Source organism: Primulina huaijiensis, chromosome 1 (genome assembly GCF_012295235.1).
Source record: "Primulina huaijiensis isolate GDHJ02 chromosome 1, ASM1229523v2, whole genome shotgun sequence".
NCBI lineage: Eukaryota > Viridiplantae > Streptophyta > Magnoliopsida > Lamiales > Gesneriaceae > Primulina > Primulina huaijiensis.
This window is the reverse complement of record NC_133306.1, coordinates 22,180,013-22,202,892: the sequence shown is the minus strand read 5'-3', so window position 1 is coordinate 22,202,892 and position 22,880 is coordinate 22,180,013. Positions and strand designations below refer to the sequence as shown.

General features: G+C 34.4%; 3 protein-coding genes across 6 annotated transcripts in view; 2 read left to right on the top strand and 1 right to left on the bottom strand.

Moving 5' to 3' along the window:
• The window catches only part of LOC140984949 (subtilisin-like protease SBT2.5), an 8,741-nt gene extending 5,026 nt beyond the window's left edge, over nucleotides 1-3,715 (top strand). The window contains exons 9-12 of the mRNA XM_073452656.1: nucleotides 1,116-1,441; nucleotides 1,802-2,069; nucleotides 2,520-2,801; nucleotides 3,105-3,715. Of these exons, the coding sequence (XP_073308757.1) occupies nucleotides 1,116-1,441; nucleotides 1,802-2,069; nucleotides 2,520-2,801; nucleotides 3,105-3,511 (1,283 nt within the window). The 3' untranslated portion in view covers nucleotides 3,512-3,715. The remainder of the gene's footprint in view (nucleotides 1-1,115; nucleotides 1,442-1,801; nucleotides 2,070-2,519; nucleotides 2,802-3,104) is intronic.
• A 3,267-nt stretch (nucleotides 3,716-6,982) lies between these two features.
• LOC140984933 (pentatricopeptide repeat-containing protein At5g57250, mitochondrial) lies at nucleotides 6,983-11,474 on the top strand. 2 transcript variants are annotated; one of them, XM_073452636.1, is made up of 2 exons: nucleotides 6,983-10,463; nucleotides 10,793-11,474. In XM_073452636.1, exon 1 carries the CDS (start codon nucleotides 7,281-7,283, stop codon nucleotides 10,392-10,394), a length of 3,114 nt encoding a protein of 1,037 aa, XP_073308737.1. In that variant the 5' UTR covers nucleotides 6,983-7,280; the 3' UTR covers nucleotides 10,395-10,463; nucleotides 10,793-11,474. The 2 variants fall into 2 exon arrangements, with proteins under 2 accessions (XP_073308737.1, XP_073308746.1); XM_073452645.1 differs by lacking the exon at nucleotides 10,793-11,474 and adding an exon at nucleotides 10,549-10,786.
• Nucleotides 11,475-13,890: 2,416 nt separating this feature from the next.
• Nucleotides 13,891-22,455, bottom strand: LOC140984916 (glycosyltransferase BC10-like). Of its 3 annotated transcripts, none has more exons than XM_073452625.1 (11): nucleotides 22,014-22,455; nucleotides 20,453-21,085; nucleotides 18,298-18,396; nucleotides 17,319-17,419; nucleotides 17,158-17,229; nucleotides 16,640-16,730; nucleotides 16,271-16,351; nucleotides 15,240-15,302; nucleotides 15,013-15,135; nucleotides 14,650-14,688; nucleotides 13,891-14,416 (listed from the first exon to the last, which is right to left on the bottom strand). In XM_073452625.1, the coding sequence occupies exons 2-11, from the start codon at nucleotides 20,834-20,836 to the stop codon at nucleotides 14,288-14,290; spliced, it is 1,182 nt and encodes a 393-aa protein (XP_073308726.1). In that variant the 5' UTR covers nucleotides 20,837-21,085; nucleotides 22,014-22,455; the 3' UTR covers nucleotides 13,891-14,287. The 3 variants fall into 3 exon arrangements, with proteins under 3 accessions (XP_073308726.1, XP_073308710.1, XP_073308718.1); XM_073452609.1 differs by having other exon boundaries at nucleotides 20,453-21,007; XM_073452617.1 differs by having other exon boundaries at nucleotides 20,453-20,974.
• Nucleotides 22,456-22,880: the final 425 nt, after the last annotated feature.

Genomic DNA, 22,880 nt, shown 5'->3' with positions numbered 1-22,880 from the left:
TTATAATAAATATGAATTATATTGATAGTTTATTATCATTTGTTATATATTACAATTTTACATATAAAATTTTTTTACTAAGTATTAAATATTATTTTATTTATATATGTTTTTTCACTATATATAATTATATGAGTGGTATTATGTTAAAATTTTATTTCTCTTAAAGTATTAATCATCAATATTAATTTATAAATTATTTGATTCTTATATAAACTTAATTATCTATAATATGTATTCTAAAAAAAACATAGAAATTAAATAAAATCCGCAATGTGTTAAAAGTTAGCAAAAGCAAAAGTGATATTTACCTTAATAACAAGTTTAGTGATTTTATTTTAACATTATTATGATAATTTAGTAAATTAAGAGAATTTTATTTGACGTTTGTCTATGTGTACTCTATTTAAGTACATTTTAGTTTTGATTTTGGTAAAATTCACTATTCTGTTAATTTTATTTTTATTGTTTTTTTCATTTTGAATGATATTTGAATGAAAAATATTTTTGTTGATTTATCATTTAAGAGAGTTGTATTATGTCATGGATTGAAAAATGTCATATAAATAAGTGAATATATATGATTTATTGTCATGATGTATTTTTATGTATTGTGTTTTGATATATTTAGATTGATAAATACTTATAAACATGATGTTATTCAAACGACTTTAAATATTATTTAATTCTCATGATTTTATTTTTCATTATTAGTCACCTACGTGCATCGCACGTGTACATTCCTAGTATATTTAAGTTTATCATGTCTTTTTTATATAATTGAAATGTGATTTATTATCATGAAAGATTTTCTATAATATTTATTTCCATGTATTTACACCTGTATGAAGAGGTGATGATTGCACTAAACTAAAAGAGATTATTAGCGCTTCAGACATTTCGGGATTGTGTCTCACATGTAGACCTTTATGGCTGACCATCGTAACCATGTTATGTGGATGTTGTCTCTTCTCTATATTTCCGATACTTTAAAATTCAAAACGGAAGTAATTCTGCATTCCCTTTCCACTATTATATCCTACCCTTCTTATATCTGACAGGTCGAAAGTATGGACTTGAAAATTTTTAAATTTCAATTTGTTTACTTCATGCAGCTGCTACACATCCAAATCAAACATTTACCCTGGTGGCAGCTAATGATGTAATACTGGATTCCTCTGTCACCAAGTATAGTGCTTCGGAATGCCAGAGGCCTGAAGTTCTGAACAAAAATTTGGTCCGAGGCAACATTCTTCTCTGTGGCTATTCTTTTAATTTTGTTGTTGGAACATCTTCGATCAAGAAAGTCTGGGAGACTGCCAAGAGTCTCGGTGCTGTTGGCTTTGTCCTAGCAGTAGAGAATTCTTCTCCTGGGACAAAATATGATCCAGTTCCTGTTGGTGTTCCAGGGATCCTGATAACAGATATTATCAAGTCGACGGTAACTATTTTTTCCTTATCTTCTTCATTAGTCATATTATTTGTCCATTAGGAGAGCAGCGGTTAGGAAAGGACAAACACTCTTGGCGGGTAACGTTTTTGAATTATATCAGGCTATTTTTATATTTTTATGATTTTGTACCTTGAACTGATATTGCTGGCAAAAGTTGTTCGTTGGCATTTTTGCATCACCTTTTGCCACGGTGCCGGGGAATGAAGTTTGAGTGGATGTATTATTAATAGTGCAGGGCGGTGGTTATTTTCGACTCATTTGATACTCAAGATTCATCCAGTTTACATAAAATAAAATTATTTGGGTTCTCATTTATAATCATCATTCTTGGATTATCGCTTCTTTTAGGAACTTATAGACTACTACAACGTCTCTACTCAAAGAGATTGGACTGGTCGAGTTACGAGCTTTAAGGCAGTAGGAAGTATTTGGGATGGGCTGGAGCCTATACTCCACATGTCTGCACCGCAAGTAGCATTGTTCTCCGCTCGAGGACCTAATATCAAAGATTACAGCTTTCAAGACGCGGATCTACTAAAACCAGATATCTTGGCGCCTGGCTCTCTGATTTGGTCTGCTTGGGCTCCTAATGGAACTGATGAGCCAAATTATGTTGGTAAATTGCTACTCTATACCGTTTTACAAATCTTGTCCATGTGTTTAGAAATCAAATTAATTCTATTGGCAGATTTAATCATTAGAGCTACGGATACAGAAGCAATTACTTACAAAAGAACATTACTACGAATTCTAATGTTGTTTTAACAATCATGTGGAAATAGTTTTATATTTGCATTGACGAAACAGCTTTTTTTATTTTTTTTGACGAGAAGTTGAATTAGATCTAAAACCCACAATATTTGTTTTTGTCTTTTTGAAACACTTCATAATGTGAATTCATTATGAACTTTGATGGATTAATAGGAGTTTTAGCCCCGGGGTCATTTTCTGCAAGTGTGGTCATACAACAAACCAAGTTCTATTTGTGTTGTGATTGTGACCTCTTTTATTATATTTTTCTTGTTTACAACTCTGCAAGTTTAAAAAAGTTATTCATTTGCAACAGGTGAAGGCTTTGCTATGATATCTGGAACGAGCATGGCTACACCTCACATAGCAGGAATAGCTGCCCTAGTGAAACAAAAGAACCCACACTGGAGTCCTGCCGCTATCAAATCAGCTTTGATGACTACATCATCGACCTTTGACAGGGCAGAGAGACCACTTCAAGCCCAACAATATTCAGAATCCGGGGTGCTGTCTCTGGTTCCTGCAACACCTTTTGATTATGGTAGTGGGCATGTCAATCCCAGAGCTGCTCTAGATCCAGGACTTATTTTCGATGTTGGTAAGTACTATACTTTCGCTTCTGTCATTGTTTGATCACAAGAAATCATGTCTATTTCTCAAGTTCTTGAAAATGGGAGTCAGTCATAAAGCCAAAGGAAGTCTGAGAGGTGCCATCATCCCCACTCTCTTAAGATTTTTTTAGACCTTCATGTATTTTTGTATTAAATTCAGAAAATATGATTTCCTCTCTCCTAAAGTTTTCAGTTTTTATTTTTTCCCCATCTGTGTGAAACTGATGGAACTGAAACAAAGAAAAAGGTCTTCTTTTCTTGATCTTCGTATTTCTTGATACAAATTTTAGGATATGAAGACTACATAGGATTCTTGTGCACAACAGCTGGAATCGATTCTCAGGAGATCAGAAACTACACAAATGCACCCTGCAATTACACTCTTGGTCATCCATCAAATCTCAACACACCCTCGATAACAATTTCACACCTCGTGGGAACTCGAACAGTCACTCGCACCGTGACAAACGTGGCTGATGAAGAAACATATGTGATCACATCAAGAATGGCACCTGCTGTGGCCATTGAAACCAGCCCTCCTGCTATGACTTTAACACCTGGTGCATCCCAAAAATTCTCAGTTACTCTTACAGTTCGATCTATTACCGGTCTCTACAGCTTTGGCGAGATTTGGCTGAAAGGGAGTCGAGGGCACAAGGTCAGAATCCCAGTTGTAGCCATGGGTTATGATCGATAAGCTGTTGCCGTAGCTCTATGTTGTTTTAATGATATTCTTTGGATCCATGTGGAATAAGATGCATATGTTTGATGTATTTTCTCTAAAAATACGTACATGTTTATAAAATATAAAAAGATAAGTAGCATTGAGGGGAGACTTGGAGCTTCTTCTGATGCTTATAAGTTTTGACTCTGAGCTAATACATGGTGAAATGTACGACAATTTAGCCTTGTCTTGGTTGGTTTGACTGCTCATATTATTTTTGTTTATCAGCATTTGCAAATTGCAATTTGAATGTCCTACGGAGCTCAAATGTGCATTGCCTGAGTGCTTAATTCCTTGTATATTATTAATTAGTCGTTCAAATTACTATCAATTAAAGATTTTTTTTTAAAAAAAGTATTCTAATTAATCAAATATACGGTACTCATCATACACCTGGTTAAAGGTTAATTTTATCATGTTTAAATTTGAATTAATTCAACAAATACAATTCTTTAATATTTAATTATATTGTTAACGATATTATCTAATGATTTATATACTATCATAATGTAAAATTCATTATATTTTTGCTATACTTAATATATAAGTACTCTTTATACTAACAAAATTTGATGTGACTTTATGACACAACTTGATTGTTACAAAAATATTCTTGACAATGAATTCCAAATTATCAGTATTATCACTTACAAATTAATATTCACTTTCTTTAAGTTCAAATATTCACACATTATCTTCTACAAATTACATATTCAGTATAATTGCATCATTGTGATCCAAATAGTAATTAAAATATAAAAAAATAATCACAAATCTTATAAATGAATAAGAAAAAATCAATTGTACAAACACATAATGCATGCACAGGTATAAATGTACTTAATATTTGTAAGATGGTTACTAATTAATAATAAATGGGTGGAAGTGGATGATAGGCATAGTACATTGATTTAAATTTATGTAGAAATATTCAGATGTTAATACCTATAGCTAAAAAAATTCATTTTTTTAAATTTTCTTCACAAAATTTGTATCTAAACTCTATTTTTTTTCGATATTTTGAAAATGGCCTGAACTCCTTTAAAATTGTTGTTGGTAAAAAAAAAGTATAAATAACAATAAATTTCGCAGTTTTAATACAATTAAACAGAATGATATATATTCAACTATGAAAAAATTATTAATAATTCCAAATATGTTTGGAATAGGTCTCTTGTCAGATGGTTTCACGAGTCTTTATTTGTGAGACAGATCAACCCTACCGATATTCACAATAAAAAGTAATACTCTTAGCATAAAAAGCCATACTTTTTCATGGATTACCCAAATAAGATATCCGTCTCACACAATACGATCCGTGAGACCGTGTCACACGAGTTTTTGCCCTATGTTTGTTGCCAATCATTATATTTTCGACAATACATCCAAAATAATTGATTATTGTTTAATTTAAATAAATATTCATGTTTATAATTTTGTACATGTAATGCCCGAGAGTTTAGTACTGTAATCGGACATTGATTAATTGACAGAATTGAGATTTCAGGAGCTAAAATAAGACGTGAAAGGAGAAGCCGGGAGTCGGTGTAGTATAAGCCAAGATGTTGGACAGAACATCTGGCGCCCGAGCGGTAGTTTTTGACCGCCCGAGCGCCGATGTTGAACAGGAGGAATACTTGGACAGAAGGTTCGGCGCCCGAGCGGTAGTTTGTGACCGCCCGAGCGCCAATGTACAATAAGGATATGTCTCGGACAGAACATCCCGCGCCCGAGCGGTAGGTTGCAACCGCCCGAGCGCCGACTGAAATGTGTGAAAATGAGCCACGTTTCTCTAGCATGCAACTTGGGATATATATATACGTTTTTCATGCCTTTAGCCATTATCAGCAAAGAAGAAAAACGAGAAAGGGTCAGAAGAATTGTGTGAAAAATACTTACGCCTTTTATTTGAGGAAATTGAAGTTTACGAAAGATCCGCCCGTCAGAATTTCAATCCGACTGCAGTATCGTGTTTCTATCGACGAGAGCTTCAACTGAACGTAAGTTTTATTGAGTTTTGATATGATTTCAAATTATGACATTGTCAGAATCAGATATGATTGTTATATGATGTTCTTGATATATTAGACATCGTAGAACCGAGAACAGATTGAAGAACAGATTGTTTATACATTTGTTATGATTTTTCAGAGATGGAATTGAGATTATTCAGATTTCTGAGATTATGGATTAGATTGAATATTGGTTATGATTGTAATTGATATATATTGTTGTCTGAGTTGACGGGGATATCAGGACTATACTGTTATACCGTCGAAACAGAGAATGAATATTGATATAAGTTGTATATTGATGTTGTGCCTATTCGATATGTCATTTCAGATTGATATTGACAGCTTTGACCTTGAGACTTCGACAGAGCCAGAAACTGACGAAAGAAAGGTATAAGTCAATGTGGTATTGGGAGATCGACACAAGTAGGATATACTTGTGTTTCCCTAAATCACATACTATTTGTTATTATTTGCATTGATTTGAGTTGATACGCTTGTTCTATTGCTGTATAGAGAGCATGTGTTAGACGAATATTAGACGAATGATCTTGTGACCGAAGTACCTGATAGTGGCGGGATCGCCACGGGCACATTGCACGAGGTCACAAGATAGTGTATTGGCGATAGTGCCACAGTCTGTGACAGATAGGTCAAGACACTGGATGTTTGGTTATATCGACGTGAATAGAATCGGAGTTTCTTCTATTACTGTTGGTCGATATAGGAATACCAACGTCTGGAAACCGGGATCCCTAGACTAGGATTGACTCTAGTCTGAGTCGTGGAGTCACGAGTATGATTGATAGTTTGATATTAATTATGTTTCAGATTTTGATATATATATGATATCTGCTTCATGCTTTATATTAATTATATGATTGCCTGTTTCGTTGATTTATACTGGGATTTATTCTCACCGGAGTTATCCGGCTGTTGTCGTGTTTGTATGTGTGCATGACAACAGGTGGGACAGGTTCAGGGTCGAGGAGATGAAGAGAGAGATCGTGATTAGAGTGGAGACTACGGACTTGATCTGAGATAGGGTTGAACACTTGATATTTAGTAGTTGAACCTTAGTTTGTAAATGATTGTATATAGTACAAGACATGTACTTTACTTTTATACTGATATGTATAGTAGAGTGATTCCATTACGTTCCGCATTTGATATCATATTTAAAAAAATAAAATAAAATTTAGACCCTGTTTTATTATAAATGATTCATTAGTCCCAATGACGATTAAGAACATGATTAGCGTCCGGATCCTCACAGTACATAAACCAAAGCCTGATACTATAAAATTAATAATTTAAGTGGATCGTTATTGAGTTATTGGATAGACGAACGTTTGATCAATGATCGATATAATTTGATTATCCCTTAAACATTTTTTCTACTTTCTCGACGAACTTTTCACACGAGATTTAACGGTACGAGGTTAAAAACAATGTGCAGGAGAGCTACAAGTTCTATCAACATAAAAATAATAATGTAAGCGGGTTAATGGGTCAATGCTCGTTGTTTGAGATGGATACGCTAGGTGGGCCTGACCGCCTGAGCGTCTCCGCTGCCACTGCCGGAAAGGTACCTGCCTGCGGGAGTTCTGATTGCTGCTCAATTCTCCATATAACTTAAAAGTCACCATACGTTGACAGCAAGGTGAAGGTTTCTATAAATCCGCGTAGTCTCACATAATGGTTCTATCTTCTCGTAGCATCATTCCAAAATGTTCTCGCTTTCAGCACTTTGGAAAAGTGGTTTTACACCAACTCTAAAAGATTTCAACAAATTCCTTCGTTTTCTTTATCAAAATAGAAGATTTACTGCCATTATTCACGTCTTCCGTCAATTCGGCTCAAACAAAGTGAAACCTGACATCCATGCTCGCACAATCTTCACTAAAGCTTTGTTGAAAGTGCACAAATATGATGAAGCCGCTGAATTCTTGAAAACCCTCTCAGGGAAGTCCGAGATTTTACAGAAAAATCAAATCTTTGATTCTGTAATCCAAGGACTTTGTAGATTTGGCAAAGATCCTGAGAACGGTCTTTCTTTGTTAAAGGATTTCTTGAAAACGGATGGTAGCTTTCCTTCTTCTCGTACTTTTTTCTCATTAATTTATTGCTTTAGCTCAATTGGAAAAATGGACAGAGTGATTGAGTTGGTAAAGTTGATGGCTGATGATAAATTCAAGTACCCTTTTGATAACTTTATTTGTAGTTCTGTGATTTCGGGTTTTGTAAGGATTGGGGAGCCTGGTCTGGCAGTTGAGTTTTATGAGAATGCTGTAAAATCTTCTTCTTTGAAGCCTAATACTGTCACATGTACATCTGTTTTGACTGCTTACTGTAGCTTAGGTAAAGTAGAAAAGATACGTGATTTGGTTTCTTGGATGGAAAATAATGAGTTAGCTCTTGATGTTGTGTTTTATAGTAATTGGATTTATGGGTGTCTAGAGAAAGGATTGATGGATGAGGCATTGCAAAATTATAGAGCTATGGGGGATAGGAAAGTTGAGTTGGATATTATCGGTTACACTATTCTTGTAGATGGATTTTCGAAGGCCGGATATGTGGAAAAGGCTGTAGGAATTTTGTACAAGATGAGAAAGAAGGGACTTGAACCAAATTTGGTTACTTACACTGCAATTATTTTAGGTTTTTGCAAGAAAGGAAAATTAGAGGAGGCATTTGCAATATTTAGAATGCTGAAAACTTTGGAGATTAAGATTGATGAGTTTGCTTATGCCATTTTGATTCATGGAGTTTGTAAGAAGCGTAATTTTGATCTTGTCTTCCATCTTCTTGATGAAATGGAGAATAGAGGAATAAATCCTGGAGTCGTAACATATAACACCGTCATTAATGGACTATGCAAAGGTGGGAGGACATCAGAAGCTGACAATTTCTCAAAGGCTATTGTTGGAGATGTTGTCACGTATAGTACATTACTACATGGCTATATTCAAGAACAAAGTGCCTCAGGAATTTTAGATACAAAGAGAAGACTCGAAAAAGCTGGCATCCATAAGGATGTCATAATGTGCAACATTCTGATAAAAGCTCTTCTATTGGTTGGCTTGTTCGAGGATGCTCTTTCAATTTATAAAGGATTGCCACAGATGGACCTAACTCCGAATTCTGTTACTTACATTACTCTGATTGATGGATATTGTAAATCAGGTAGGATTGGTGAGGCTCTTGAAATATTTGATGAGTTCCGGAAAACATCAAACTCTTCAGTTGCATGTTACGATTGTATTATTTCGGGGCTTTGCAAAAAAGGCATGGTGGGTATGGCGCTCGACATTTTTATTGAATATATCAAGAAAGGTTTGCCTTTAAATGAAACAATGTACATGATGTTGTTCAAAACAACATTAGACAAATATGGCGAAGAAGGAGTTTTAAATGTTATAGCAAGAATAAAACATGTACGGCTTCCAGCCCTGAATATTGTATGCAATGATGCCATTTGTTTCCTGTGCAAAATGGGTTTTACAGAGGCATCGTGCACCATCTTATTTTTTATGAAGAATAGTGGTATAGAATTGACGAACTTGTGTTATTATTCGATCATCAGAGCTCTTCTTTCTGAAGGCCAAAGATTGTTTGCCCTGCATATTCTGATCTCATTTATTAAAATACATGGCATGTATGATCTAAGAGTGACCGAGACACTGATACATTACCTGTGTTTGAGTGATGTGAAAAAAGCCCTTGTATTTCTCTCGATTATGAATGACAAAAAATTGAGGGTGACTATTCCGGCTACCGTTTTTGGGACACTGATATACGGTGGCCGAGTTTTGGATGCATATGAGCTTTTGATTAGAGCTGAAAACAACCTACCTGTTATGAATGCCGTGGACTACTCCATTATGGTCGACAAGCTTTGTAAAGATCTGCTTATTGAGAAGGCATTAGATCTATGCTCTTTTGCAAAGAAAAAGGGGGTAGCTCTCAATGTTGTTACCTATAATTCTGTTATTCATGGATTGTGTCGCCAAGGTTGTCTTGTTGAGGCTTTTAGATTGTTCGACTCAATGGAGATAACTGGTGTTGCTGCTTCGAAGATTACATATGGTACACTTATTGATGCTTTAGTTAAAGAAGGACTTTTACTGGATGCCAGAACGGTCTTTGAAAGGATGTTCCTCAAGAATCTTCAGCCCAACACTCATATTTATAATTCACTGATTAATGGTTATTGTAATTCCAGTCAGTTTGAGGAAGCTATTAAGCTTTTCTGCGATTTAGAGGCTAGAAATCTAAATCCTGATGGTTTCACAGTCAGTGCACTAATTAATGGCTACTGCCGGAAGGGTGATATGGAGGGAGCACTCAATTTATATTTTGAATTTAGAAGCAAAGGTATATTACCTGATTTTCTTGGTTTTTTGTGTGCAATCCGAGGCTTGTGTGCCAAGGGAAGGATGGAAGAATCTCGAAATATTTTAAAAGAGATGCTTCAAACCCCATCAGTCATTGTTCTCCTACGCAAAATAGATAGCGAGCTGCAGTCAGATTCGGTGGAAAATTTACTTGGTTCCCTTTGTGAGCAAGGAAGTATTCTTGAGGCTGTTACTTTGCTTGGTGAAGTTGAAACTGCACTTTTCCCTGGACGGAGAAATTCTTCTTTCAGAGGGTCAACTACACATGATTTAGATCACGGGCCTTTAATCTTTGGTGAAAACATGATGAAAATTTTGTCAGATGACTATGGAAAAACACAGCAGTTGAGAGATTTTGATTCTTTCTATGCTCTTGTTCATTCATTTTGTTCAAAGGGAGAGCTAGCTAAAGCAAATAGGCTCGCAAAGTTAATCATGGAAATCTGATCTGCTCACGAAACAAATGTCCTATTCTGCAGACATCTTCTCTTGTCCACCGTAATAATAGATACAAAGGTAGCACCGTTAATATATCTTCTTCTCTTGATGTACTAGTATTATGTCTTTGTTGTTATTTATATTTCATGATCGAACTTTATAGGTGGAAAATTTGTAACATTTGAAGTGAAGATTCATCACTTGTAACTCATGATGGTTATCCCTTTTCATCACGTAATATGCATGTTTTCTCGGTCTTATCCCTGATCTAGGCCTGTTTAAAATTTTGCTATTGTTGTTTATGACACAATCAATGTTTCAAGGTTATCTAAAAGATCAGCATATTATTTCCTGACCAATTACTCTTTATATTCAAATAAATGTTTTGTATCTTCTCTGAGTTTCAGATTGGTGGATATGATTTTTCGGTGAAATTTTGCTGGTGCATTTTCACCAGTTTTCTGCCATGGAAAGTGTGACGAACTCAAGAATTTCAATGCGCAGAAGATCCAAAGATCGATTGGCCTAGTGGCAGGGGTCCAAAAATCTTATTCCATTATGGTAATAGTTTAATGGAATCATCTCCTCTCTTTTGTTCCATCTCTGGCACGTCCACATTGAATAAATTTCACCCGTTCAAACCCTAACCACCTCCATTACACACCTCACGCCCTTTTGGCTTTTTTCACATTTCACAGTTTCCACATGGTCCACCATTCAGTTCAAGTTGGAAGTAACGTTTTGCTTGGAATTGTCTCCTCTCGTGCTGATGGGAGTGATAAATGTGGGCAGTTGCTAATGCACTGCATTCTTGATCCTTGCTTCTTCTGTGAAAAATACTTACTTTAAGTACTGTGGCTGCTGCTTGGTGAAAAAGTGGAGTCACACTATATTTGTGTAATCAGCATTTTGGGTGGGGGATTCTTTTCTTGGATTGAATTTTTTTTTATCATTTTTTCTTAGATGGTGTTTCGTTTGATCCTCTTGTAATGGCTTGAATTGTTTTGCTGATTCTTTGCTTGTGACTTATTATTCATTACATCTTTTCTTGAAAAAAATATTATAATTAGCAGCACTAGTTCGAAGTCTATCTATAATCTAATCTTAAAATGTGTTCGGATTCATCTGGGAGATTTTGTGGTGTTTTTATGAAGAAAATGTTGGCATCTTACTTGCATATTGGTTCTTATTGCATTTTACAGATATCCAAATAATGTTGTTTCAATTCATGCAGTTTCTCTGTATTTTATCTTCTTAGACCTTGAATAATCTGGTTCTTCTCATGGTCAGTACGATTTTTTAAGATTCTTATTATTATCTTTTCTACGTTTGGTAGTAACTAGTTACATTAACATTTATTAATTTTTGTTTATGGGGCAACAAACTCCTCCGATTACTTGTTCCAGGACAATTATCACCTGAGATCATTTCACGAGGCCCCACATCTCGTATCACTCATTTTACAATGCAACTGAGATGTTAATTCTAAAACCATGTCATCACGTATATGCTTCTCTTGTTGGTTTATGATCCACTTTTGTCTCATTCTATTGCAAATCATTAAAATTGTAGGTACTACACTGGCTTTCCGAAGGACCTTCGACCATCAAGTGTCATACATTTTAGACTTTGTGCAACTTCTTCATCATGGTCATCCCATGCTTGTTGCATTTACGGCCAAGTAATTTGCAAAATCGTCATTATTTTTTCACTTTGTCTTGCAATAAATTTTCTATTGTTTCACAAAACATTTAAGTTTTTACTGCTGCAGGTGTAACCTCGCGAAACGTCTTGACAAAATACTGGAAGAAGCTGCAGCTTAGTTCTATCCGCACGCCAAATTTACGCGTGTACATTACCTCTTGCATATACCACAGATGAGAACCTGTATCAAAAGTAGTTCTGATTACTCCTTGTACAGCAGAAATTTGTTCACAATTATGATATCCTGAATCTTGGTAATTGTGCTGGCTGAAATTTCCTGGATTTTGCATTACACGCCAGAAGACCAAATATCCATTCATAGAGATATTTCACAGCCCAGAGCAGGTAAATTCATCTTTGTACGGTACATTTACTGTCTAATTCTGAGCCCAATGAGTCAGAGGTATTGCTAAACAGGCAGCTAATCAAGGAAAGGTTGTTGATCCAAATACAACAAAATACTCTGTCAAAGTTTTGCCAGTGATCCGTTTGAACTTTTCATGCACATTTAGGTTGTGATATCTAGGGATTTAGGCATGTTATCAAACCACATCCAAACAGGATTAAACAAGTTTTGGGTTAGAATATACTGGAACCGGACCAATCCAAAACTGTCTGAATCGTATTGCCATAATCATTGTCGAGTAACATGCCTAGTTGTGGTCCGTGTGTCTTTTTCTTTTTTGGGAAATATTTTAAGGTTTAGGGATCTCTTGTGTTATCCATATGCTATATTAAAGTTAAACCCCCTAAACAAAATATTGTTATGCTCACACAACACTCGTGCCTTGATGACTAGTGTATCTTTATTTATCCTCTGTTTATAGTGATTTTTCATCCGTTTACTTTGGCAGTTCAATTACGACCTCAGCGCTTATGGATTCAAAGAATTTTTCAAGCTTTATGGTATCTAATAATCTGATTATAGGTTTTTTCAAAACCAAGTTTTTTGAAATTTTGTGTTGAGAAAAAAATCGTTGAAATTATAGGTGAAAATAAAATTGTACGTTCTTCAAGACTCAATTTAGAAACATTGAAATTGTTACGTTCAGTTTAAGATTATTAATAATGGTTTAGATGTGAATTTAAAATGACTTGATTGAAAAACAAATTTAAAATAATTCTCCATGCAAGCCTAACATTGATTCCTTCTTTGATATATAGTTTTCATTCCTAAAGAGAACCGTTCAAATGCGTGACCCTAATTGATGTAATGGCAAAGATGATTAATGATATGGGACCCAATATTTAATTCATATGATCACTTTTTTTTTTCTTATTGCAAATTTTTCTAATGTCTGTTATATATAAAGGTTGAGGCTTGCTTGAATATTACTAGTTGTTCCAGTTCATTTACGGTTATTGTTTTTTGTGAAAATAGTAACTGGTGGTACAATTTTGTGAAACCAATTATTTTTATGAAAATATTTTATGTGTTTACATAAATATTTTTTTTTCATATTATTTGTACCTGCAATATCTAATATTCGTTAAAAATTAAAAAAAAAAATTACATGATATCACTATGAATCACATATTTAATAAATTATATTACTCTTATCAAAGTAATAATTAAAAACATGATTCAGTTTGATCTTTTATTGATCATGATTTATATATATAATAGTCATTATTTATACTTGTATCATGTGTGCTTAGTAATAATAACCATTTCGAAAGCAACCCATGGGACAAATTGGGAAACCAAATTCGGTATACATTGAAGAACTAAACGATAAAATCCTAAGTAACTAAATAAGTTCAAGTGTCTGTAAATATCACTATAATCAAGAAAAACTGATGAAATAAAATTAAATTAAATTACGCAAAACAAAATTGTTTAAAAAATGCTGGCTGTTTTAGCAACTTTATAATCAAATTCTACAATGATCATCCTAACAGCGCAGCTGTAAGTCCCCATAACTCTCAGAATCCCAAAATCAGAATGTAGACATAAATATCACGGATGGAGGGGAAAAAATAAGTCATCAATTAAATTAAACAATGTTCCCAGGCCAAGTCGGCCTTTTTCTTCGCTTCCAGTCTCTGCTAGTTGCCTTTCCATTAAGAAATATAAGCCTTGTTGTGGAGCATGCGAGGCAAGGATCTTTACAAACATCAGAAGCTACACGATAAATGGAGGCCAAGGGGATCGAATACAACAATTGAATCAGACCAAAGAATCAGTATTCGAGCGGTCAAATAGATGTGTAATTAGGGAACAGTTGCATCAAATTATTTAGAGTTCCAGGCAAAAATTTCCTCGCAAATAAATAACACGGCTGTTGATCTCCATGAAGAACACAGGGTCTGATCTGAATTTCTTTCTGCAGTACATAATAACAGTTTCCATAAAAATATTGACACTGCACAAACGATAAAGGAGCCAGAAGCGAAATAAAACTTGAAAAATATAAGAGGTGAATTATAGTTTATGCATATATAATACATTATTTATATGAGAATCCAAGAGGGAACATGAATAACAGCCCCTCTTAGCCTCCTTCTGGATCCATCACATAAGAAAAACTTTGGCAAAGTTCAGCTGAACCATACTAACCTTTTCGTCGCTAGTGACATGGACACTGTCTGCGATAGACTGCAAAAACAAAATTGTAAGTTGCAGGTCATAATATTAGTCAACTCAGAGATAAGAACTCGACAGAAGAAGAAATATTTTGTGCTCGAGGCTAAATTATCTGATCCAAATTAAATTCAATAGAAAAGTTGCAGCCCATAAAAAAATTAAGATGGTCAAGATGAGAGTATAATCAATCTACAACTTGGAACATAATTCCATCAGGATCCTTCAAAGTATGTGTATCATATAACATATGTAAACAAGAAGTGCAAAAATGATTGGGGGAGGTATATGGAAGGTATGGCTACAGTTGACGCAAAAGCTCCGAAAAGAGAGTCATACCGTGATGTTTCTCATTAGCTCGATGGTAATATCTTGTGCTTCATATGATTTCGGATGCCACTTCCCTTCGGACCAATCAACATGTGTTACTGACCAGTTCGAGATCCCTGCAGGATCAAGCATCTAAAAAGAGGAGGAAAAAATAATTAGTTAAACAAATGCGAGAATTGGAGGGACAAGATAGAAAGACATTTTAGAAACTTAAAAATCGAAAATACGAGTCTCACAGAGAAAAATGTTGGTAAATAGTGCTCATCAGAGTAGCAGTTGCGGGAACCCTCCATTCCCGGCTGTTCAATAAAAAGAAATGGATCCGATTAGTAAATTTCTATTTCACTATACAACAATAGACGAGCAATAGAAAGAAATAATTACAATTCAAATTTGGATAAACAATCTATAAAGGTAAAAGTTCTTGGTAGCAGTGAGAAAGCAGCAAAACACATAAAAGATGCACGAGCCAAGCAATCCACATATCTCCTTTACTGAATGAAATAATGATTCGTAAAATTGGGATACGTATGAGGTTTCAGGGATGTAAGTAATAAAAGGCTTGCTGTTTGGTATATTAAACCATTTTTTTATGCAGAGTGGCGTATCATCAGCGGAGCTTCTTAAATTACAGCATGCCCATGAAAATAACCAAAAACGGGCAAAACCACAAGTAAATCATGAGCAAACACTGAGGTCGTGTCTTATCCAAATCTGGTCTGGGTTCAGCTGCATACATCATCTTCAAATTTATATAGAGAAAAAACAAAAACATATATAGGCAAGTTAGTTTCCAAGCTTTTAATAATAAGAAGCCATCTTCACATCCTCCTAGCCTTAACATTAAGCAGAATTCCATATTCACAACCATCTATGATATATACATTTACGATATATAATTTTGTTCTAGAGAAATGTCAGTTCATTCAAGTAAAACTTAATGCCGAAACATCGACATTTCATGTGAATGCTTTCATAAGATAATTATTTGTCCATTGTCTCCTACAGTGAAGAACAAGTCATCGAGGTATTTAAGTGTAATTACAGCTTTAGTGAGAATAGTTGGTAATCCTTAAACCACCACATGGTAAATTATAGTTTGCTCAGAATATGTAAATCAAAGTAGAGTAACGAGTATGCCTAACAACTCATCCGTGCCCTTGCAATTGGGAAAAAGTTACCTCAAAAATGTGTACATACGCTATTAATCAAAATTGTGATGGATTAAAATTGAAGTTTTAAATTGCAAGAAAAAATTTGAACCAACCCTGCAGTAATCCCTGAATTTTGTGTAGTAGAGTCTGTCAGCCATAACTATAATAGCATGCTGCCGTTTCATCGTGAACCACTGAATAGAACAACAAAAGAAAAGCATTATTACAAGACAAACTAAAGAAATTGAGAGCAGAGTGTTAACATTCATGTAACTAGACATCAACATTTAGATTTAATAAAAAGGGATAAACTTGAAACATTCTCAATGTAAAAGAAACCTCAAACATTATTATAATTGTACTTGTCTACAACAGGGATCCCTCCACTTATTCCCCAGTGTTATATACTAAAAATTTAGGAATCAGATGCCACTATATCATTTTATTTAAATAAAATGAACTGTATCAAATATGAGCCACACCTGTGCACCCTTTCGAAAGTCTTTCTTCTCGACTTCAGGTAACATATGTTCAATGTACCTGCCATTTCCATGAGGACCAGGATCCTCAAAACTACAGAAAACAAGGCATCAGCTTATAGATCATATCACGGGATGCTAGCTTAACAACATACTGAAGTTGAGGCTTTATATGTAAAGCTTTTGGAAGCATAAACACATACATGAAATAAACTGCAGTTACACATTAATTATATTTTTAGGAAATTTTACATTGATTAACTTTGTATTGGCTTGGTAAGCTCATTTCAACAATTACTTCAACCAAAACAACCTAAATTCTTTCTCTGTTTTCACTGTAACGTTAAAATCTTGAAAAGCAAATAGCATAATCTGCTCAATCTAATGTTATGCTTCAGTTCTTTCAGTTATGTAGTTGGTACTTGAGCTACAAATTTATCGAGCATATCCTACATGCCTCGCTGGAGTAAAATGTTGATATGGTAAACCCAAAAAGCAAAAACAGAAAATAATTGGCTTACCTGTCTATGAAGCTAATGTTTGCTTGCATGAGATACTTGTACACATAATCAAAATCATGAAGGGGTATGCAACTGCGGTCAAGAAATTCTCGATCAGTACAAAATTTTGTACTTTAGTCACAAGTTTGTAATGAAAACTTTTACGGACATTATTTTACAACCTGTCAGAAAGTAATACAAAGTGCTGGTTGTCTTGATCTTTTAGGGCATTTGCTATAAGCCGCCTTTCCGCGTCAATCATCGAAATTGTTCCCCATTCTACCTGCAATTATGAACCATTAACCGAAAGGACTAGCTTACGAATCTCCATCAAAAGTGCCATTTTGAATGGGCGCAAAGGTTTAAGATAAGGATAGAAAAGTCAATTTGGTCTTTGGGTGGATCCTTAGACCATGCCCTCAAATGTAGTGATAGTCAATCAGTTCATTGCTTTATTTAAGGGTACTTTTGAGAAAAATAATTGTCATTTTATGAACCTGTCACATAATCTCAGTTTCAAAAAGGAAAAAAATTGTCCAATTGGCAAAAGAGAGCAAATTAAACAATAAATTCAATAATGATATAATTTAAACTAGTGATTTGGGAAGAAGGGCTATTGTAGTTACAAATGTAAGAACTGTAACAAACAAGTTACTGAAAATCACTAGGACCACCACAAATTATCTAACACTAATAAGTGACATTGATAATATTTTCAAATCTGTAAAATATAACATGTTCGGAGCATATCTAAAACCCATATTTCAAAAGCATAAATTTCAGTAAGAATTGAATTGTGTTGTCCATGTTAAGAAGAGATTTTGAACTTTTTAGCAAGCTTTAAAATTCTTTAAACTGTTAAATAAGCATTGAATACAGACTTGGAGCCTAGAATGTGTGAAACCATACATGAACAAACATTTGTTTCGACCACTTCCACATATTTTGTATGTTTATGACTTTGTGTTTTATTGATTAACTCCATATAATTAAAATTATAATCGAAACTAAAAACATGTTTTCATGTTTAATCTTGTACTAAACCAACTCAAACTTGTAAAGTTTGAAACTTGACTGTGACGAAGATGCAAGCACAATCCAAAAACATGTATAGTTTTCCAATTTCATTAAACACGTCTGAGTAAAGAAATGAAAACAAACCTCGCCACTGCGTATTTCCCGATTAATAAAATTACGACTAAAATGCAAAGGTTTATCCTTGGACGCATGAACGTATACAGAGAATCTACCTTCATGGCCCTGACAATAAACGGAAGTGGGGAAAATATTTAAATAAAATTGTCCAAATTGAATAATAACAAATTGTCATATCATCAAATGGTGTGAATAAAAGCAGCAAAACATAGGGATAAAATAAAAGGAATGTTCACAAGCTTATCATTCAACTAAAAGATTTTACCAGATTCTTCACTTTGCATAAGATTTTAGTGGTTTCACTATTGTGGACGAAGGGTTTGCCACGTAAAATTTTAGTTAACCTACAAAATAATCAAGAAATGGTTTCTTGCCTATAAAAATATCATAATTCATGTTATTCCTTTTCGAATTCGATGCACTTGAGATATCTCTCTCCTTACCTTCTTACTTTTAATAATAAAGTCAATATTTGTATGGTCCAGTTGGAGTCCAGCCATTTGTTTTGGTCCCACTAAATGTCAAGGTATATATGTAATATAAAAATATACTCTACCTATCAAAATGCAATGACCTTACAGCTCTATTTCAACCCTAGGGTTTAGACTTGGTAACCTGTCAATGAAAAATCTGGAAATAAAGTTGAATGCAGGGAGTTACTGGCACTCATGGTTTTAAACTATTTTATTTATTACACAACAGTATAAATGCTTAAAAAATCTTCTGCACTCCTTTTTGTATCAATTGTTCATTGGCACATTATAATGCTCAAGTTCTATACACGAAAAGTATTGCACAAGAGCGGTTCCATCTGAACTCGCGAACAAGATCGTGGGAAAAACACAAGATCATCAATTAAAATAGTGGAGAAAAGGGAAGGAGCAAGCAAGGCCTCAAAAAATTAGTTAAAGGCATTATTTACCGAGAGAATACTCTTCCCAAAATTTATATTCTATATAAGTAAAAATCATAATAAGATTCAACAGTTAAAAAGAAGAAAGATAGAGACAAAGAAGCCTGAAGTCATGTGCAGCCCTTCTATTTCAGAAGTCTACAAGGCAATAAGAATCCATGCCAACTAAATGCTCTGCTAGAAACATTTTGCCAAATGTCATGGTGTCAAATTCTAGTTCTATCACCTTCCAAATTTTAGACACTGTTGCATTTAGCTTTGAAAGTTGCCAAAACAATTCTTCTTATATCTTCACAGAAACTTATTCTATTTTGGGGAAGGCATTACTATAGACAAAGAAACATTGTTTTGAATACAAAATCTGTTCAGTGGATATAAATTTGGATTGATATCGCTCAAACATTTCAGTGAGTAGAATGAAATCTCTAACTGAAATTTTTAAATAATTCACAAATTTCCTCATTATAAAAACAGGTACAGCAAATGAAAAAGAAAATGATAAGTTTCTTTGACAGGTTGCAAAGGCTTAAAATTCTTATTCATATCCTCGTGAATTGGAGAATACTATGGTATTTCTATTTCCTTTACTTATATAAAATTTTGGAAGACATGATATGTGCTAAAAATTGAAGCTAAAGGAACAATGGTGGTGCTCCTAAGGTGAGGAGAGCTATCCTCTCCTGCAAAATTAACAGATATTATATGAGTATATGTTTCAGCTATTTGACTACATCATTGGCGTGATTTGAAACAGCATAACACTGATACAGCTAGATAATCGAGTTGATTTCACTCTACCATATGATCCCACTTTTAAGCATGCATTTGGCATGCTTTCACCAAACATTACATAGATGAAGCTAACCGTACAAAATATCTTTATTCAATTCATATCTAGCTACAGTTTTGAATCACTACCAAGAAAAAGGGATAATTGCAAACACTAGCATGAATTAAGCAAATGGATATATCTACACATAAGCTACTCAATCATTATGCTGTTTTCAGAAATTGAAATGCGGGTGATAAGAAATTTCATGTATCTAAACAGGTTTCTGAGTTTTGTGTATTTAAAATGAAAAGTCTCAATGCAGCTCAATATGTACACATCCCACCGGCAGGACCGTGCAAATGCTTACATCTAAACTTAGCATAACTACAAAAAGACACAATTTGTGCAAAATTTAAGTAGCGAAAATTTTAAATGTGGCAAATAATAAATAAAAACCAGTATTTTAGCTATAGTACCTGGAAAAATTTATCCCATAGCTTCTCAAAAGGTAATGCACCTGGTGTAAGAAACATGAATGCTATTTTTGGATTCTGTGATATGGTAAGCGGAACGTTAAGAATGTCTCTAATTACAACACGTGAAGCTATTTCATCATCGGTGAGTTCTCTTGCAGGAGCAGGTGGGAGCCATTTTTCTAATGCTTTGCAACCACCGGATGAGAATATATAACATGCTGCAGCACTTCGAGGTGGAAAAATATAGGCACAAACTAAGAAAAAACTGACAAAAGAAACCAGGACAATAATCCATGTTGGCTTCTTCAAATGACTGCGCTGGCGAGGCCCTGGCAATAGATGCATGCCTTTGATACCTAGACGCCATGCCTTAGCCGACTTCATCTAGGAATGTTGCATCACAGGTCAATCCCAACAATATTTTATGTTGTTCCACTCTAAAAGTCCAAAATGCACCAGTGTAATCTTAACTTCTCTTCCTAAAACAAACTCCGAAACTCTGTGTTCAGAAAGAATCTGAAGCTGCGGAGAAGACAGATGTACTCAAACAATATCCTGTTGCGTGAAAATCAAATAATTTCATTAGCTTTAATGCAGATGTGATCAGTCTCTCAAAGTCTGGCGTTGATCCATCTTGGTGATGAAAAGAAAATTGAAGTATGGGGCACAATTGCTAAATTGCATGCTGCTGCTGTTAGTCACTAACAAGAAGGAAAAATCTATTCTTACTCATGTTTCAATAAAGAAGTTTGCAATTATCCAAAAAGTTTCTAATTTTACTTCAAAACAAAAAATTACAGTTCAAATATGCAACGAAATAACAAAAGGAAAAGAAAAAGACAGACACCCAACATTAAGTTGAAGTTTTCGGATATCATATTTTAGCAAAACAAAAAAGTTCTCCAAAATTTCCAATCCTTATGAGTGACATATCAGAATATGTCCCAAAATCATCAGTATGAGAAAAAGATAGAGGAATTGACAGCTGTTTTGTATGATGCCTGAACATCAGACCCCGACCTTAGAAACCGGTAGGGGTCACTGGAAATTTAAATCAAAGTGCAGAATAATACTAAAAAATGGAAGATTCAATTTCCTAAGTCGCCCCAATTATGAAGACCCTGAAAATTCCTAATAAAAAAAGAAAAGTTCCTAGAAAAAAAAAAGGTTAACCAAAAAGTTAAAAAAAAAAAAAAACAGAACAAAATCCAAAAATCGCAGACCTCTTGAAATAACAACCCAAGTCCATGCATACGCACGACAAACACTGGAAAAGATTTATCCAACAAAACAAAATTTACACTTCTTACATTTAAGCTCCTTAAACGCCCTAACGGCATACGCATACAAACACGAAAAACTCGACATAAACACGTAGACGTGCATAAATGTATCATCCGCAGCAGCATTAAATGAACACCCTTCCCCCTCCCACCAAAAATCAATAACAATAACAATAACAAGACAACCGATAACCCACACCGTAAAATACGCTCACGCATAGACACGCAAATACCCATCTCTAAACAAGTTTTTTCATGCCGAAATCAATGAGCAATACCTGGATTGATTGACCACTAACAGAGCTGAAACAGAGATCTGGAAGGCAGCACAACCTTGAAGACCAAACGATCTGTCTATATGTATACGTCGTATGTATATATATAATTAAAGTATGTATAAATGGGATCTAGGGCATATCGAGCAAACGATAGAACCAATCAGAGAGAGACCGCGTACATGGTAAACGGACACCAACACATGTAAATATCAATCTAAACAAAAATAACAATCTGTACACAAATCCACGAAAATGGGATGGAATACAGACGTGTACGAGGTTTTTGTATGATTCGGAAACAAATGTAGATTGATTGCTATCGATGGAGGGATTGGGGGATGGGATTTGGAGATGGAGAATTCCAAGTTCTTGTGCGTGTTTTGGTGTGTGAGACTATTTGTATGTATGGAGCGTGAGCGTTGAACGGTAAACGTTTGTCTAAAATGAAGATTGGACTCAGCCGGCGATTTTTACAATTTCAATTCCACTCTTGGGTCTCATTAAATAATTAAAGGAAAAAACTTATGTGACATGGTCTCACGGGTAGAATTTGTGAGACGAATCTCTTATTTGGGTCATCTATGAAAAAGTATTATTTTTTATGCTAAGAGTATTACTTTTTATTGTGAATATAGATAGGGTTTACCCGTCTCATAGATTAAGATCCGTGAGACGGTCTCACATGAGACTCACTTATAATTAAATCAATTTATATGATTATTTTATTTTATTTTATTTTGAATAAATTTAAATTAAATGTTTTCCGTATATATTATTTATTCACTTTCCATAAAAAAATTATGTGCACCATATTGTATATTACTGTTGGATTTATAAAAACTGTTAAATCGACCAAATATGGTGTGT

What these genes read in the sequence shown, in the direction of transcription:
- LOC140984916 (XM_073452625.1), bottom strand. Translation starts at nt 20,836, where the DNA reads ATGAAGTCGGCTAAGGCATGGCGTCTAGGTATCAAAGGCATGCATCTA. An exon ending in GGGAAATACGCAGTGGCGAG is followed by an intron (nt 17,420 to 18,297) that starts GTTTGTTTTCAT and finishes TCATAATTGCAG; the next exon opens with GTAGAATGGGGAACAATTTC. An exon ending in AATTCAGGGATTACTGCAGG is followed by an intron (nt 15,303 to 16,270) that starts GTTGGTTCAAAT and finishes TTTATTGAACAG; the next exon opens with CCGGGAATGGAGGGTTCCCG.
- LOC140984933 (XM_073452636.1), top strand. Translation starts at nt 7,281, where the DNA reads ATGTTCTCGCTTTCAGCACTTTGGAAAAGTGGTTTTACACCAACTCTA.